The sequence below is a fragment of the Fonsecaea multimorphosa genome (genome assembly GCF_000836435.1).
Source record: "Fonsecaea multimorphosa CBS 102226 unplaced genomic scaffold supercont1.25, whole genome shotgun sequence".
In the NCBI taxonomy this organism is placed as follows: Eukaryota; Fungi; Ascomycota; class Eurotiomycetes; order Chaetothyriales; family Herpotrichiellaceae; genus Fonsecaea; species Fonsecaea multimorphosa.
This window is the reverse complement of record NW_015971659.1, coordinates 132,965-150,857: the sequence shown is the minus strand read 5'-3', so window position 1 is coordinate 150,857 and position 17,893 is coordinate 132,965. Positions and strand designations below refer to the sequence as shown.

The 17,893-nt window shown below is 52.3% G+C and overlaps 6 protein-coding genes across 6 annotated transcripts; 4 read left to right on the top strand and 2 right to left on the bottom strand.

The window, feature by feature from the left end:
- Window positions 1-824: 824 nt before the first annotated feature.
- Window positions 825-2,519, top strand: Z520_09630 (uncharacterized protein; the record flags this gene model as incomplete). The annotated part of the gene is made up of 1 exon (XM_016780124.1): window positions 825-2,519. The coding sequence occupies one exon, from the start codon at window positions 825-827 to the stop codon at window positions 2,517-2,519; it is 1,695 nt and encodes a 564-aa protein (XP_016628707.1).
- Window positions 2,520-3,428: 909 nt separating this feature from the next.
- Window positions 3,429-5,109, top strand: Z520_09629 (uncharacterized protein; the record flags this gene model as incomplete). Its single annotated transcript, XM_016780123.1, has 2 exons — window positions 3,429-3,518; window positions 3,577-5,109. 2 exons carry the CDS (start codon window positions 3,429-3,431, stop codon window positions 5,107-5,109), a joined length of 1,623 nt encoding a protein of 540 aa, XP_016628706.1.
- A 503-nt stretch (window positions 5,110-5,612) lies between these two features.
- Z520_09628 (uncharacterized protein) lies at window positions 5,613-8,033 on the bottom strand (the record flags this gene model as incomplete). The annotated part of the gene is made up of 1 exon (XM_016780122.1): window positions 5,613-8,033. The coding sequence occupies one exon, from the start codon at window positions 8,031-8,033 to the stop codon at window positions 5,613-5,615; it is 2,421 nt and encodes an 806-aa protein (XP_016628705.1).
- A 3,111-nt stretch (window positions 8,034-11,144) lies between these two features.
- Z520_09627 (uncharacterized protein) lies at window positions 11,145-13,208 on the top strand (the record flags this gene model as incomplete). Its single annotated transcript, XM_016780121.1, has 2 exons — window positions 11,145-11,393; window positions 11,448-13,208. The coding sequence occupies 2 exons, from the start codon at window positions 11,145-11,147 to the stop codon at window positions 13,206-13,208; spliced, it is 2,010 nt and encodes a 669-aa protein (XP_016628704.1).
- Window positions 13,209-14,236: 1,028 nt separating this feature from the next.
- On the top strand, window positions 14,237-14,679 carry Z520_09626 (uncharacterized protein; the record flags this gene model as incomplete). Its single annotated transcript, XM_016780120.1, has 2 exons — window positions 14,237-14,458; window positions 14,569-14,679. The coding sequence occupies 2 exons, from the start codon at window positions 14,237-14,239 to the stop codon at window positions 14,677-14,679; spliced, it is 333 nt and encodes a 110-aa protein (XP_016628703.1).
- Window positions 14,680-15,354: 675 nt separating this feature from the next.
- Z520_09625 (uncharacterized protein) lies at window positions 15,355-17,407 on the bottom strand (the record flags this gene model as incomplete). The annotated part of the gene is made up of 7 exons (XM_016780119.1): window positions 15,355-15,576; window positions 15,682-16,049; window positions 16,139-16,211; window positions 16,289-16,770; window positions 16,846-17,035; window positions 17,110-17,226; window positions 17,306-17,407. The coding sequence occupies 7 exons, from the start codon at window positions 17,405-17,407 to the stop codon at window positions 15,355-15,357; spliced, it is 1,554 nt and encodes a 517-aa protein (XP_016628702.1).
- Between the last annotated feature and the right edge of the window lie 486 nt (window positions 17,408-17,893).

Genomic DNA, 17,893 nt, shown 5'->3' with positions numbered 1-17,893 from the left:
TGAATATCAAGGACTACATTGCTGTACATTAGGGGCTGACATTGTTCATACTTCGAGTCCCGGACGAAGGAGAAGCGGTTTGCCCAACGAGAGTACACTACCTACCTAGGTTGGCAGATACTAGGGGAATGTAGTAAATACAAAAGCATTACCAGCATCGATATTGGCGACGGTGTAGTCATGATGAGTGTTAATGTATTCGTTCTCTTGACCTTCTGATGTTGCCGTAGTATACTTCTAGACGAGTATCTGGCAAACAAAACGCACAACCACAGGCTGCCGTTATTCGACTGGCTGGGAGCGAAGGAAGACGAGAGACAGCATTTGATCCCAAGCCTCGCAAGACTCCATCGCCTCAGCGCTCCAGCTCACAGCATCATGCTACCAACGAAGAGTTTAAAAAATTGCTGTGCCTGGCCCTGTGCCTGCGTCGACGAATAATAGGCGCGCCATTATGTACTCGTTATTCAGCCTCACTGGGGGTGACTGGGGTTGACTGGGCCCATCGCCAGCCCCAAAACCCCGTCGATCAAGAAAATGCGCCTTACCACGAACCACCAAGTGGCAAATCCCCAATCGAGCCAAGTCTTAAGCTTTGGCTCGGGGGCAGTGTAACGTATTCGCGTTAGGGGGGCCTGAGCAGGGTGGGATAGCCACATGAATGGTTCATATATATATCCAATTGTCATGGATTTCTCGATGGACGAAGGGATGGAAAGTGACCAGCTTGCTGGGGCTATATCGCAATCAAAACAGACATCGACAAGGCGTCGCCAACATCACCACTTAGACAGTCGCCAACTGGAGTGGAACTTGGCTCCAAGATGGGCCTCACCAAGGCCGAGAACTCGCCTGGCCTCTCGTTCGAATTCAACAACCCGCGTCAACACTATTCACCCGGCGACGTGATCAGCGGCCGAGTGATCCTCAATACTGCCGCCGACAGCGCTATTGGCAAGCTGGTAGTTTCATTCTGGGGCCGGGCAAAGTCACGCATCATCCAGCAGCATGGCCAGACTGTCACATACCACCGGGGTCGGACTCAGTTGTTCAAAAAGGAGTTGGTTCTGTACGATGGCCAATACACCCACAAGCCCGGATCGTTCAGCTGGCCGTTTGAATTCGCAGTGCCCGAGCAGGCGGAAGCAACGAGCATTCTGAGCGGTGAGAAGTGGAAGCCCAAGGAGCATTATAGCGCCACCACAGATGGGAACAATCTCGACCTCACTCTTCCACCCTCGTGCTACCACAGAAGACACATGTTCGGTCGTCAGGCAGAATGTTTCATTGAGTACGTCCTCGAGGCGAATCTGACCGAGCCAGAAGGCCTACACCATATCCGCGGACCTCAGAGCAAGGTCTCCAGCTATCCAATTGTTTTCCACCCCTTGTCCACCCCCGAACCCATTGAAAACTACAGCCTTACCACCGATCAACGCCTCTTCACCTTCTCGACGTTGAAGCTTTTGCCGGAACATGCAGGCACCAGTCTCGGATTCAGGGATCGCGCCCGCTCCATCTTTCAGCGCGACTCCATCCCCCGATTCTCATTCAACTTGGCCGTCCAAGCACCCAGCATCATTCAACTCTTTCATCCGAATCCCATTCCATTCCTTATCACTGCGACACCAGACCTGTCTCCCATGAACACTACCATTGATACCTCGACATCTTTCCCCACTGTGATTCTTCGTTCCGCCAAAATCGAGTTGAAGACACACGTTCGGTGCCGCGCCGCAGGCACATTTGCTGACAGCAAAACCTATGAAATCCCTGTGCTACCGTCCAAGGCTCTAAACCATCCACTGACCATGTCATATGGCATGACAACGGCATCGGAAGCGACACTTGACCTTGGGAAATTGTGCGATCTTCATCTGGGTAACGCAAAACTGGGTTCTCGTCTCGAGACCCCTATGTGCCCAAGTTTCACGACCTACAATGTTTCAAGGTCTTATCACCTCTTGTGGGAGCTGGAGATCGAGTGTGCCGAGAAGACTGAAAAGTTCTCCTCTGTAAAGAACGGTCCTGAAATCGCAATCATTCTGCCCCCAGCAACGGTACGTGTCGAGAGTGATTTCGACAGCAATTTGCTCCTGGGAGGAGATCTTCAACAGGCCCTATCAACAGAAAGCACAGGATCTGCATCAAGTTCTGGGTTTTGGTCTCGCCGAAGCCATGAAAGCCGGGGTGGAGGGGAGAAGGAGAAAGCAAGATTTGGACCGCCGAGTCCCTCAAGAATTGGGGCCGGGATCAGCGCCTTAGGCATTGGCGACGACAGGAAGGCGAATAAGTCCAAGGCCGAAGAGGCAGCTGAGGATCGAGCACGGGCACGTCTTGAGGCAATACAGGCTACATATCAAGCAAGGCAACAAAATTCAGCCGCTGGAGGAGGCGACAACGATGACTACTTGTCGACGACCAACGCGACTCCGCCAGTAATCACCAGACCCACAACAGCAACCATCACGGTAACAGACACAGATGCAGATCAAGAGCTCCCAAGATATGTCCCATGAGGGCGCGCCGTCTTGCTCAAGTGGTCACCTGTGCAGCACAAATTCTTATTCCACGTCTGCATCCTTAACCCTCCTGCTCCTCGTTGCGTTTGGTACACATGCGTACCGAGTTTCCTCTGCTGCGTTGCACGCCAGCGACGTTTCTGATTATCACCTTGTTCTTGGGCTGTTGACGTCTAGGACATTGCAGGAAAATGTGCCTGTCATGGACAGAACGGCGTTGGAAAGTCATCAACGGCCTATGTTGGAGCTTTGCATCCATTCTAAGGCGTTGGGCGTTCAGCCATTCTAGACAATTCACATCGAATATGGTCTGGCAAATCCTATGTCCACCCTGCGCAGAGTCAGATGCTACGGTGTTCGGACATTTTCAGCTGCGCACTCTGCGTCTCGGGAAAATTACCTGCACTTTGTCTTAGGCGAGAACAGAGTCGACCTAATTCCCCGAAAATGTAATATCTGGAAAGGACATCACGAACGGCATTGGTAGGACATACCTAGGTCTTTACAGGTAATCGGAAGGAGATGAAGAAGGCGTAACAGAAGGACACCCGTTTTGGTGTTGGGAAGCATGTAGTTTACATGGTGTGTGATTACCTACCTAGGTAGGTACCCAGTATGGAGTTGTCGAGTACTAGCAGGTTATGCCAGCAGGTATTAATGAACGCCATTGGCGGAAACAAAACATATTTGCCAGCCTCGTCGAGGCAAGCCGCTTCCCACTCAGAAAGTGACGAGGCTGAGGGGCGAGGCTGAAGGGCGAGGCTGAGAAACTCGTTTGCCACTGTCCGGCGAAGGACTCCACAGTGCGCATGTGTGGACAGCCGACCCCAAATTCTTGCGCTTTTCCACCGTGCAGGCTCCTTATACACCATAGCGCCTTTACAACACCTTCATTGTCCGCATAAGATGATTCTTGAAGACCAGAGATTCCTCCATGAGGATCTGGAGCGGCTGGAGCAAGCAATCACCGACCGCGTTGCAGAGGATCCAAAAAATGTAAGTTGTGTCACTCACTGATTCGCGAACCGAGCGCAACTACTTACACATCTACCAGATCAAAGACCGGTTAACGCGTGACCACCAAATAGACGGCTTCCTCAGTCGCATTCAAGAGCAATCCAAACGATTACTTGACATATACAAGGACGCTGATGGGTCCCGCCTGAAGGAAGTCCAGTCCCTCTCGACCGGCGAACCGTTCGAAGAATTCTACAAGCAACTCGAAGAAGTCAAAGACTTCCATCGTCGGTACCCCAATGAGCCTGTCGAGAATCTCGAGCGCGCCTACAAGCGCCGGCGGCCCGAGGAAGGAGAATACATTCCCTCAGAGGTGGATAACATGTTCAGTGGGGAAGAGTCAAATGGTCGATTCTTGGACTTGACGCAACTACACGAAGACTACCTCAACCTTCCCGGTGTCAAGCGCCTGACGTATCTCCAGTATCTGGACAACTTTGACGCATTCGAACCTCCTCGGTTACCCATCAAACGCCAGCATAAAATCACAGACCAATATTTCCAGTATGTCGCAAACCTCGACAGCTACCTGGAAAGCTTTGTCCAGAGAACAAGACCACTCGAAGACCTGCCCAAACTATTTTTGAGATATCAACGAGACTTTGACACGGCGTGGGAAGCGGGGACAGTGCCGGGCTGGACAAAAGAGCAGAAAGAGCAGGACTCTACAAGTGCCTCAGCATCTTCAGGACCCCAAACTGAAGGCACCGGCGCAGGAGTATGGTGTCCCGACTGCGAGAAGGAGTTTACAAACCAGAACGTCTACAAGTCGCACTTGACGGGCAAGAAGCACCTCAAGAACGCAGAGGCAAAGAAATCCCGGCAAGTCGCTAATGGCGATGCCGCCACCAATGGCGTAACCTCGAAACCTCCTACGATGGCTCCCTCTCTATCAGGCACAGCGCTCAAAGAGCGTGCCATCGCTTCGCACGAACACCGTGTCCGCGCCCTCGCCGACCTCCTTTCCAACGAAAGAAGCAACACGCGCGTAAACGTGGAGCGCAAACAAGGAATGACGGAGCGGGAGCGACAGGCTGAATTAGACGCTCTCTTTGCCGAGGACGATGCCGCCGTCGCGGCGTCCGATCGAAGAGCAGCAGGGAAGAAGCGAACAGGCGGAGAAGATTCAGGCTCCGATTCAGAGGGCGATGAGAAGATCTACAATCCGTTAAAACTCCCACTGGCCTGGGACGGGAAGCCGATCCCCTACTGGCTTTACAAGCTACATGGCCTGGGAGTCGAGTTCAACTGCGAGATCTGCGGCAACTTCGTCTACATGGGCCGGCGGGCGTTTGACAAACACTTCTCTGAGGCACGGCACATTTACGGCCTCAAGTGCCTGGGCATCACGGGCTCGGCTCTCTCGGGCGCCGCCGCGGGCGGTGGTGGCCTCAGCCTGTTCCGCGAGATCACGGGGATTGAGGACGCGCTCAAACTCTGGGACAAGATCAAGAAGGAGAAGCGGGACAAGGAGGTCAAGGACGACCAGGTTGTGCAGATGGAGGACGGCGAGGGCAACGTCATGCCCGAGCGCATCTATCTGGACTTGCAAAAGCAAGGGATCCTGTGAAAGGATCATCCATCCGTCCTTCCGTCTATTCTTTCTTTCTGCTTGGCATTACTTTGCACGCGTATGGATGGGGTACGAACAGGAAAAACAAAAAACACAGGCGAACGCTGCAGGCCAAGGGGGAAAGTGCCGACGACACCCCTTTCTTCGCAGGTGGCACTTGTTCAAGCGAACATCATCCGGGCTGGCTGGCTGGCCTTCTCCCTTCTCCCTGTTGGGGAATATGTATCATCGCAGGATGGGGAAGCGGTGTTCGTGATCAATTGACGATGGCTCTTCTACTGGCAGAGGTTGTCTGTTTCTTTCGGCAAGGCTTAACCAACCGTGGCACTTTGAGATGAAAAGCCTGCCATCCAAACACGGTTTGAAATGCTAAAGCGAAGCTTGAATACCCAATACAAGACAAAAGTACCACATCCTACTGATATTCTATACACCGGCGATTTAGTCGTAAACAAACATTAATTCTTCAGGCATCGACGACCTCTTCAAGGCACCACCATTCACAGTTCCATGCCCTCACCCGCGACTCGCTCACTTCCATCCCCGACACCCTCGTTGCTCGTTCTCGCACTAGCTACTCCGTTACTGCTCCTTTCCCTCTCCTTGACCTTGTCACCGCTCTTCCCCTTACTCTGATCCTTATCCACGAGAACCGCGTTCCTCACTTTCTCCAACAGTTCCCACCCCTTGGCCACCCCATGGATTGCCCTTTCAACGATTTGATCAAATAGCTCCTCATTCCCCACGTAGAACCCGCACAGCATGAGTTTGCACAAGCTCGCCGTGGATGTCGCGCGGACTTCGTCGTGGAAGGTTTGTGAAAGGGCCTTGATGAAGGGGGAGAGAAGGCCAGGGAGTGAATTGTTGTGGTTACTGGTGGTGGCGGTTGTAGCAGTCGGGGCAGGGATATCCTCCGCTCCTTCGGTCGCAGCGACAGGGCTTTCTGGAGGGTCGTTAGATGTGGGATGTGCCGGGGAAGGTGGACCTCGTGCAAGAAGAATGTCGCATAGAATCTGCAGAGCCATGACTTGAAGGGACTCATGCCCTCTCTTCAACAAAAGAGTGAAGAGCCGCATGTTCTCGTCGGCAAGCTTGGGTTCAAGCAAGCAGCACAATCCTAAACATTGCACCCCACGCTCGCGAATCAGAGCCTCGTGGGATCGCACGGCCGGGATCACCAGATTGTCAAACATGGTGCGCAGGTCGATGTTGGATTGCAGATTCCCTGCTACATTCTGCAGCATGCATTGAGCGATGTGGAGACATTTCATGTTGATGACAATTTCCTTGATCGCTTTAGCTTCTTGCTCTTCATCGGTGAGTTGCTTATTGCGCTTGCTCCTGGCTTGTTCGTTCCTAGGCGTCGAGTCGCCGCTGACTTCACTGCGGGCTGAGACAAAGCTGTCTTCCTCGTCTGCTTCAGCCTCATTTTCGAGGTCAGAGGAGGCTATGTTGTCGTGGACTTCAGCGATAGCTTCAAGAACAATTGAAGTAAATTCTCTCTCGCCAGCTGCATCCGAGTTGCATACGAGTCGTAGAGCTTCCACGGCGAGTCGAGTGCATTCATCCGGTAGTTCAGCCATGGACAAAGCGTGTCGGAGCAACGAAAACATTTTCCTCCTGCCGATCTCATCTGTATAGTCCAAAGACTGAGCGATGTATAAGAGCTGCTCCACAATGAACTCTTGTTCCGCTTGCAGCGCAATCTTTTCATCCGAGTCCGACTCGCTGGCATTTTGGACCCTCGTGACCAGCTCGTTGATGTGTTTCTGGAGATGAAATCCCAGCCGTGTAACCTCTGGCATTTTCTCTTCGACCATTTCGTGATACTTTGGATCCGACAGGCAGTAATCATTGAACGTGCGAGCCATGAAAGCTGACTCTGGAGTCAAATTGTTCCAGAAATCATCATCAAAGCTGACCACGTCGAGGTAATCTGGACGCCCAGCCCAGAACTCTTTCATCGCTTCACGAGCAACACCATCCTCATTCCCGGTGTTCAAGGTGTCGATTCTTTCCAGAAGCTCCAATAGTGCGGGAATGCTTGGGTCATAGAAGCCGACATGTGCCTCCTTCTCGTCCTTCTCGTCCTTGGCTTCACCAAGTTTCTCGGCCTCCGTTCTTGCACAGTTCTCAATCCAGCATTCTCTGAAAAGGCGCGCGGTAGCTCCGCGGACTCTCTCATCGCGGTCTCTCAAGCCCCATCTCAACAGCTTCTCCCGCATTGACAAGGACAGATGTCGGAAATCGCCGAGTCTAGGAAGCAGTTTTGCGTACAAGGCACGTCTGGTTGGAGCATCACGATCTCTGGCTCGCTCGAGTAGATAGGGCAGGGTTTTGGGGGTAGCCGGAATATTCACCAGCAGCGCTCTTCTGACATCGGCATTGGTATCATTTTGGAGGACATCGAGGAGTTTGTCCAGTAAGCCAGGCGCGACATCCTCATCTGAATCTTGGTCTTCCCCTTCCTCGATCTCACTTTCCACCAGACGACCCAAGGCCATGACTGCTTCCAGCCGTATCGCCGGGACCTTGTCTCTCATTCTTTTGATCAGCTCATGTCTAATCACCTTGTACAGATCGTCGTCGATAGCTTGCAGGACACCCAAGATCTGGCAGGTGAGTTGGGTGGCTCGGTATCGGATCGTCTTGTCTTTGGCACAGAGGAAAGGAAGGATACCCAGCAGGATGGTGGAAGAGATCTGGTTCGAGGCATCATCGCTGGCAAGGTACGTCGTGAGGAACTTGATGACACGAGTTCCGGCCGGTTCGGATTTGGCGACGTCGAGGAGTCGAAAGACGCATTGTTTGATGTGCGCTTCGAAGTTTGGAGAGTTTTCGAGACGGCGCAGTCGTTTTGCCAGTGTCTTATGTCCCACCAGAGAGCGCTGAGCATCAGAGAATATCTCCGCGACCGACATTGTTATCTTTCAGGGCCGATGAGATCTCCTGGGATGAGTCGCAGCGTTGTTGAGAAGTTTGAGCAGCCAGATTGGGAAGAGGAGTAAACAAACCACAAATCCCACCCTCCGAGGAGTGCACCAATCATACGAGGAAGAGGGATTAGTCATTGTATCGGCAGACCTGCTTTGTCCTGATCGGTAGACCTTCCTTAGACCAAGGTATCTATCGGCAAACCTTCTTCATCTCTGTCGGCAAACCTACCTCGCCTGCCCCGATAGTTGTCGAGGTGCGCGCTGCTACCGGCTTCTTCCCACGCGTCAAGGACTCCCCAGACGGAGAACAAACCAAACGGTTCGGCTGATGGCTCTCGACACCACTGTTTCAACCTGACTGATCGCGATAATGCAGCGGCGGGACAGGCGGCGGGCATCGTCGACAGACCACGTTGGTTGTCTGGTACTGGATGACAACACCACGCAAGCTTGACTGCCAGTGCCCAATTTCTGTCATGATGCGCTGAGCGTCCCTTTCCCAAAACATGTCTCTGTTGAGAGCAATGCACCTTGGAACGAATAGGTAGGATGGACTAGGGATCATCCTAGACCTTTCCGCGTGGCGGCGGAAGGTGGATACGGGACAGTCCTGCGAAGGTGCACTGACAGGATCGTCAGGGACGACAAGGATCTGGCTTCGCATGATGGACATGACTCAGACGCTTCTGTCACTGCCTCTGGGGGATGGACAGGTGGCAACTTAGCAATTTTTACAAGGCCCAAGCTGGAAGTGCGGTTCCGCCCATGCTCCGGCGCGATTCGACGCGACCACCGCAAAAACTCTCAAATACCGGGACATCACGCTACGTCGGGAGAGGACGGATTCAAGAAGAGCAGGAACCAATCGTGCAGATGGAGAAGACGGAGATATAACAAGTCTGAGACTCTATCTAGTGTGTGGGAAAGCATTTTCGGGTCTAGAGACAGTGGTTTGACGACAGCGTTGTGCATATAGCGTAACGTATGGTGTTGGTAGATCCGTCGACCTAGGGATGCAATACAAACATACATTTATCCATCACAGCGATCATCCTGTAGGGCTGCACTGAGGATAGCCACCAACTACTCTTTTGTCCCTTACGTGCTGTCTGTCTATCAACGATCTACAGACCTATTCGTTTGCGTCATCTAACGGACGCTTGTGACAGATACCAGCTTAAGGTTGCGATCTCCGCGACATGATCAGCAGGCACGAAGCCGGGGCGACGGATCAGTTCAGCGAGCGACATCGATGATCAGACCTAGCCCTCACTTTTACCGCGCGGTGAGGCTGTATCGTGGTTTTTTTTTTTCTCGAGGCTATGCTGAGCACTCATCTCAATCGTGATCTCCTGAAGAGCGTACGACTATCAAACCTACATTCCTCAGTGGTGCGAGACATGCCCAAGGATCTCGTCCCCTTAGGTGACGGGGATATTATCCCTGGACAAGGCCCTATTGACCGAGAAGAAGTTCATCCACGTCCATCGCTGAGGAACTGCAAATTGCAGCCCGCCACCTCGTCGTCATCCGCCCCAAAGTCTTTGATCCCTTGCCAATTCTACGGAAATCGGCACTGGCTTTTCCCTGTCATGACAGATATCACCATAGTGCACCATGAAGGGATAGTGACTCATGAACGATAACGAGAAATTATACAGCAGAAGATGCGTTGGGCTGCAAAAAGCAGTTGCACAGCAAATCGGACATCGAGTCCACGTCCAGGTACCGGCTTCTAGTCCTCGTTTAGCGAAGAGATACGTGAACCACAGTTTCTCCAAGTTGAGTTGTGAAAAGAGCACACGAACTGCTGCTCCAGCTAACCATGCCCCAATTGCGCGTGGTTGGATCGGTTGCAGGCTGACCTTTTCTTCTTGCGGTGGTTACACAGAGAACGCAAAGTTCTTTTCCCTCGGACCACTCTGCTGGCCTCTCCGGCAGTTGATGCAGGTCATAGTACTTGTCATCACGACCCTGCTGTGGCCGCGGGCGTGATACTGTACGCAGAGGTATGGACGAGCCAGACCAAATGGTCAGCCAGGTCGCTTGCTGTGCTTAGGCTCATGTGATGGAGGAACTCGAGATTATGCACAAAGTTCACCCTTGAGGAACCACGAATGACAATTGTCCCGGGCCACGTTGGGCAGGAATTCAAGCCAGACAAACAACCTGACTCGATGGCCGCCCCATTTCAAAGTGAGGCGACCAAGACCGCTTGCAGCAGCATGCAGACATCCAATGAGCCGCCGACGGCAATCCGTGATCGTCGTCCCTCGGAGAACCTCATAGGCAGCCAATCGAGATCAGCTCACTGTTGTGGTGTTGCGAATGGAACTATGGGTCTAGCAAGGTCGCTCGCAAGCCAGGTTCGTTGGATTCGGCTGTACCAGGGTCGACCCGCGCCCAGATACTCCCGGCGAAGGTTGCAAGAAACAGGCGAATGGAACGCTCGGAAGGTGGGCGCATCTAGGCTCAAAGAGTGCCTAGAAGGAGGCCACTAGGCGTCCGGACCAGGACTCTGAGAGACGGGTACTTTCTTCAACCCATCAGGATCCTGCGACCGCCCTGGCCGCCTCTCCCCCTCTTCAAGATCAGCAAAGCCACCCTGGAACTGTTGCCCGACTTGGTGGTCGAAGAAAGGTCTGCCCAAGCGGCAGTTTGCCGTCATATCTCTGGCACATGTTCTGTCAGAGGACTGCACCATCCCCACGTCCTTCTCAGGTCTCCTAGATTCCGGGTTCCTTTGGCGAGCGACGCAGTCCTATAACATCCCGAGCCTGTCCCTCCCTCTTCTTCTTCCAAGGCTATTTCTCACCCAATTCTTGACACGCCCGCCGTCGCATCCTTTCACCTTCGTCGATCCCTTTATTATTGGCTTTCGAAGGAATTCTGTTGTACTGTCCCACTAAATTCTACCAGCACTTTCGAACATCAACCTGTGAGTCTTTACATTGATCGGGGAGGACAAACTGACTGTCTGAGCCCCAATTGGCTGACCGAAACCTCAGATTGGCTGTTTGCCATTCTTCTTTTGTGGAGTGCCATCACTTTTGTTCCATTGGTAAACCTCTTTTGGTCACTCCTTGATCGACAACAATGGACTCCGGTGCCCATCAAGTCATGGAGCTTCTTCGGTCTTGTCGTGCCGCCTGCGAACAGACAATCCAGCACCTGTCTCCCGACGAGCGCGAACAGGTCTGGCGGTACTGGAACTCGATGAATGCTGAGATGAGGAACTCCCCTTCGACTTCGACACATGAATATGGCTCCTCGGTTCCCTCAAAACGATCTGCATCCTCTGCGATGGTTGGTGACATGGAACCAGCACCCAAACGTAGTCTCCATGTATGTCCCCTTGTTGACTAACCACTCTTCTTTGGTTGACGGACGAGAAAGAAGGCAGCATCTTTGGTTTCCTCGGCACCAACTGCCCATTTGCTCGAGCGACACATCTCGGCACCAGTTGTTGGTCAGTCTGCCTCCAGGATCCAGCAAGGCAGACCTTCGGTTCGAACATCACCCCTACCGCAGACCACGGCTACAACCACGACGTCGACGACTAAGCCAATGCCTATCCCCCGGCGCACCAGCTGGCAACGAAGAGGTTCCACAGCCGCCTCGTACCCCAACCGATACTTGGGATCCAATCTTCACTTTATTGAAGAGGTTCAGGATATGTCTCCGGCGGACTTCCTTGCGAAGTCACCGGATGACTATCATCAGACCCCGATCATCTCGTTGACGCCTCCCACAGTTGTGGAGCGTGGTGAGTTCCACATCAACCAGATGTCGCAGCTCACGTCTCCGTATTCTTCAGCTATAGAGTCGCCAGGAGGAGTCTTTACTCCGATGACGGCGACTAGTGACTCGAGCATGACGGCTCCGTCAACCGTGTTGTCGGAGCCCATGTCTCGAAGCAACACCAATGATGTTCTCTGCGAGGGCGTTGGGATGTTTCGCATGGACTCGATGTCGATGCCGAAAGATCACAAAGCCTCGAGCAGCATGATGGATGAGCCTCCTCGGTATCCGCAGGATACTGAACCGGCTCGACAATTTCCTTTTATCTCTTGTTCTTCGTCTGTTGTGGTTGGAACCAATTTCGGTTGCAACGAGTTTTCCCATTTGTCTTTTGAGGATGATGAACTTCAGTCATCGTCGTCTCCTTCTAGCTTTGAGATGAAAAAGTCGCCTTCCTCTGGAAGCGACGCTTCATCGGTTTCTGTTTTGTCTCAGTCTCATATGTCGTCGGCACCTCGAGGGATTCTTCAGCCAGTCATTCCTCGTAGCAGTAACGCAGTCTCACGACCTCTAGCTCCTAAGATGGAGCGTGCTCAAGAGACATCGTTGCAACCAGTCGAAATGCCAGCACCCAGACTGATAGCCGTCCAGAGCGCGGACGGTACAGTAAAACACAAGGCAGAGATCACCCGCACCGTCCGTCAACAGCCTCCTCGTAAGACGACCTTCTGTCAGTTCTGTAACGACCAGCCCCAGGGCTTTCACGGCGACCACGAGCTCCGTCGACATATCGAGCGCCACCATTCTCAAGTGCGACGAGTGTGGATCTGCAAAGACGCCTCGGCCGACGGCAAGTTCTTGTCTAACTGCAAGGCATGCCGCAGCCGCAAGACCTACGGCGCCAATTACAACGCCGCCGCCCACTTGCGTCGCGCCCACTTCAACCCGTGCAAGAATCGACGTGGCGGCCGCGGCAAGAAAAGCGAGGGTCGCGGCGGCATGGGTGGTGGCAACACACCACCTATGGAATTCCTCAAGCACTGGATGTACGAAGAGCTTGAACTCAACGTCAACGGCCGCGTGATTGTCCAAGACATCAACGTTCCCGACATGACCTTCCAGCCTGCTGTTGTCAACGAACATATCAAAAGCGCCTCGAGTGCCAACAATAACAGCAACGGCGCCAACAGCGGCATGGGCAGCGCCAGCTACGGGCTCCCCGACGACGACTTGTTGCAGAATGCGACCCTAGGCATGCTAGACCTCGCAGAAGAGCCGCTGTGCTTCGACAACCTCCTTGCCGCTGACAACTTTGTCAATGTCGATGCCAGCATGTCCTTGGCCCAGAACGCAATGTACACCGCGAACAGCTTTGACTATGCTGGCGAGGGCTCGAATTTTGGCTTTCGGCAGTATTGAAACGACGCTACGACTTACAACACACGATTATGATGAAGCTTCAACAGAATTTTGAAGACGTGGCAGTTGCCTATTGTCTCTTTGGATGCACTTTTGTACATAGATATATTGGTTGGGTTTCTCGGTGCTCCCAGTCAGGCACATGTCTCTTTTTCCTTTCTGGAATGTGTACCACGATCTTGGAGAATCAGGAGGGGGACTTTTGGGCAAGCGATAATACTACAGCAAAGTGGATGACTCGATTCGGACTTTTTGTGTGGATGCTCAGGGCTTGGACTTTATTCTCATTTTTTGAGTGAGACAATTTAGTGGCTGGACCAGTGCTCCTAGTCAGGAAGCCCAGCTTATGATAACTCTGGTTCATTGTGTTACTGCAAGAGTCTTGTCAGGGGGAGGGATAGTTACTGGATATAACAAAAGTTGCTGCTTTTTGCCTTCTAGCATTCTTTCGGTCTATCCAGATCACTGTTAATTGAGGCTGCTATGCCCCAACACTCGCCCAGTCCCACGAGCTGACTGAAGGCCGCTCTTGGCCTCAGATTGAGGTATTCGACCGCCGCACGCGAAGTACCCCCTATTCACTTCCGCCGTTAAGACTGAGCTACAATAAAGGCCAAAACCTTGCCTCTTCAGCGATCGGTAACACCCGTCTCTCAAAATAGGTATTATTTCACTGAAAGAGTGTCCCCTCTCATGCGGGCTGATCTACGATGGAGCGGCGTTCACAAATCCCGCCGCCGGGCTATGAAAAGTCTGTAACCAGGTGCGCACTTCATCGCCGTCGCTTGAGTCTCGAGTATTATTTTGTGCTTCGTCATTACAGGCAGGTACTTTATTGCATTATTACCTATCATCACAAGGCTTCGAATGGGATGACTAAAGATCGAGCCGAGTTTTATATCGATCTTCAGTCTTTCCTTTCCGTCCCTTCCCACTTTCGAGTGCTCGATTCTTTCAACCATTCCAAGAAGCAAGCCACACCATACGAACTTTCAAATTGTTGAATCTGATCTCCAGAAGTCCGAACCATGTCGTCATCATCTAGAGTCCCAGACCGGTTCATGATCCATGTGAACCTGTACTTTGCTCCCGAGCACGTCCCCGTTGCCCTGGAAGCCTGCAAGACCCTCTTTGAAGAGATTTGGAAGGATCCCCGAGTAGATTTCTGCCAGATCGTCCAGGATGCGAACGAGCCTGGCACGATTCGCATCCAGGAGGCGTGGAATGCGTCGCGGCAGTATCTGGAGGAGGTATGTACGGAGTTCTTTGGTTCTTAGACAAGCGAAGAAAGAGTGATCTGTGGGGCTTTATGTGTGATCCCCGTGCTAATACTTGAGATTCTTTGCCACGACTGGAACAGGTTCAAATACACAAGTCGTACTACGGTCCATATCTGAAAGCTACGGAGCATCTGTGGATTAAGCCTCGTGAGTCACATGTATCCCTTGTCCAGAACCACTTTTGGATGTGATGGAGCTACATCGGCTTCTGCCTCGTCCAAAGACGCATTGCAGATTGCCAGAAACATGGCGTTGCCGACTAACATTGTTGGTATATGCGATGCATGACTTCAACGGCGGGCTGACCTTCTCCCCATTCTGCAAACCAGGTGTAATTGAGGTTTTCGAAAGGTTGTCCGATTTCACGTGGATCAAGCCGTCCTTTGCAAAGGATGAATTGCCCGCTTCTTAGCTTCCGAATTCGTCTTCTCGTGGGAAAGGTGTGGAGTGGGTGACAAAAAGAGGCGAAAGGGTTACCGAAAAGAGGTACCATGAGGAGGACGAGAAGAGTATACCTGCATGTGTGTATAAGACGAACTTGAGAACAAAGCACCGACTAGGACTCTCTGAATACCTTACACAGCTCAAGAAGCGAATGGATATGTATGCCAGGATGACAAATTCAGAAAGTGTCACCCGTGTCTCCAGGTTAAAGGCTACAAATATACCTACTTCTGCTTGTACAGGTCTCGTGGCAGTGGCACCACTATTCCTCCCTCCCTCCACCGTCTTTTTGCCAGCGGTTTTGCTTGAAATCATGTATATACAACCCCCTCTTTCTTTCCCTAGGATCCTAGCCCTTGCTTTCCCACTCAGAGCCACAAGAGGGTCGAATTCGACTTTACTTTGATTTCGTACAGCGTGCTTTAGACTTTCTCGTGCAGAACGACTTGCGGCTCTTCCTTTCCGGCCACACTCACGTTCTGAGCGGGCCCTCCTTCGTCGTTGATGGAGATTTCCTCCGAGTGAATCTTCACCTCGTCGGTGTCGCCAAAAATCAAGGCGAGCTGTTCCAAAGGCACAGATCTTGTCTCTGGGACCCAGAACCAGTAGAGCACCGATCCGACGGAGAGGACGCAGATAAAGACCTACGGGAAGAGGACCAAAGTTAGCTAATCTCTTTCCTTTGCTTTCATCGCCTTCACGACGTATCACACGAGATGCGTGATACTAAAGGTTTGAAGAGAACTCACCAGCAAAAACCTCCATCCGATATCCTGTAAAGCGGTGGGTGCCACTTCGAGGTAGAGCAGGTTGGCAAGGCTGTTGACAAAGAAGCAGAAACAGACCCCCTTTGCGCGAATATGGGTCGGGAAGATTTCGCAATAGAAGGGGGAGCCGCAGGCCTCGACACCGACACAATAGAAGATGACAATGAGGTACAAGGCCGTCACTGCCCAGCCCAGTCCGACTTTATTGGTTGCTGTGGGAGCGTAGACGGCTTCCATGGCAGTCAGAATGGCCAGGGCCACGACGCACCCCACGAAGCCAGTCATGATAAAAGGCTTGCGTCCAAAACGGTCACATAATGTAACGCCGATTATTGCTGCCGGGATGGAACCTATAGAAGGAAAAGACGTAAGTCAATGAGAGACCGAGAAATGAGATGGAGGCCCGTCGGGATTTGTGGCGAAAACAGTTCGAACTCACCTGCGATCCAACCACATTGTAGAATAAGGCTTTGTTTGACGTTGAATCCCAGTGCGGCGTAGAGAGAGGGACCCTGCGCAGAACGAGGTCATGTTAGTATCTTTTCCTGTCTTGTGTCTAGTATGTGGTCATTGGAACAGGCAAGCTCACATAGGCAGCAGCAACAAGTACAGCAGTGCTCTGACCCAGGAAGGTCACCAGGCTTGCCATGAGCATTCGCTTTCTGTATGAAGGTTTTGCGAATAGCTGAAACCAGGAGCAGTTGAGGGTGCGGTCCAGCTCGAGCTGCGTGCGCATCTGGTAAAATTCTTCCTTGATGTATTCCTGGTTCTCGTCCCGCGGGTTGTGGTGGAGTCTGCTAACGATCTGCCATGCTTCTTCCGCACGACCCTTGAGGAGCAGGTAGCGTGGGGACTCGGGGGCCCAGAACAGTAGCACTGCCAGGAGAGTGGTGGATGGCACCAGACACAAGCCCAGAGGAGTCCTCCATTGCACGTCGGGATTTGTCGTGTAGGAGAAGGCGAGACCCATCAATGCAGCAGTGGTATAGCCGATGGCGATGGCGACGCCCGTCAAGCCGGTGAAAAATCCTCTGGTTTCCGCCTGAGAAAGTTCGGTAATATATGTGGCAGCTGTTTTTGAGAGTTATTGCAGTTAGTATCTGGGACCCCTTGTTTTCCTCCGTAGGACTGATATGTAGGACATACTGGCTGCGAGGAAGCTGACTCCTGCAAATCCATGGATTGCCCGTGCAGCGATGAACATGCCAATGTTTTGAGATGCTGTGACTAAAACACCGCCTATTGTGTAGATGGCCACAAGGACTAGCATTGTTGGTCTCCTTCCGATCCTGTCGAGCGACCAGCTGGTAGCTAGCACGCCTATACATCCCCCGGTCTGTAGTGGAAGTGAATAATCAGCCATTCTGAAGGGTAATTGATGATAGGAAATGACAGGGACTTAATTCATACGCAGAACAAGCCAACTGTGGCTCCGACCAACGCGGCCTCATTCGAGGTTGGGTTTCCCTGGGCATCAATTAGATGCATATATGCTAGAAACGTTGGCTGGCCGAGCGTCGTGGAGATCTAGAACAAGCGGATTACAGACGATCAGTTCAGGTTGGTCTCTTTGCATATCTTGTACAGTGAAAGGAGAGTGGCTCACGATCGAAGCTGCATAGCCATAGCTGAAACTGCCCAGTGACAAGAAACAGCAGCACCAGAAGGTCCGCCAGTTCAGTCCCTGTTTGGCTCCTGAGAAGGTCATCTTGCTGTCCGTCTGTGTATTTCGTCTTGATGGTGACCTGCTGAGACAACGCCGATGAACTTCAACTTTTGAGCTTTCAAGTTGCTGAGTTGCCAAACACCCCGGATTTTATATCGAAAGTCTTGGTCCACAGTTTCTCCGTCTCCATGATCTAGGCCAGTCCAACCCAGCCTCCAGACACACCGCGGACAACAGCTAGTCCTCGCCACTGCTGAGCCAGGGTCCGGGGTATTTTCCGCCGGGGTTTGCGGATCCCGGAGGGTGAATGGTTTCCGGCTTGCAGATTTCCCGGTAGCTATGGTAGCCGGAGACACCACTGTTGTTGATAGAAATTAGACCATCGCAGTGATTTGCCTTTCAGCCATAGCTCCCGAGAGCTTCTTGAGACTATACACGAGCAAATCAACGACAGATGACCTTTAAAACTGAGAAAAGCCTAGGATCTCTTCCCGCTCAATCTGGACAAGGCTGAGTCGACGTACTGAC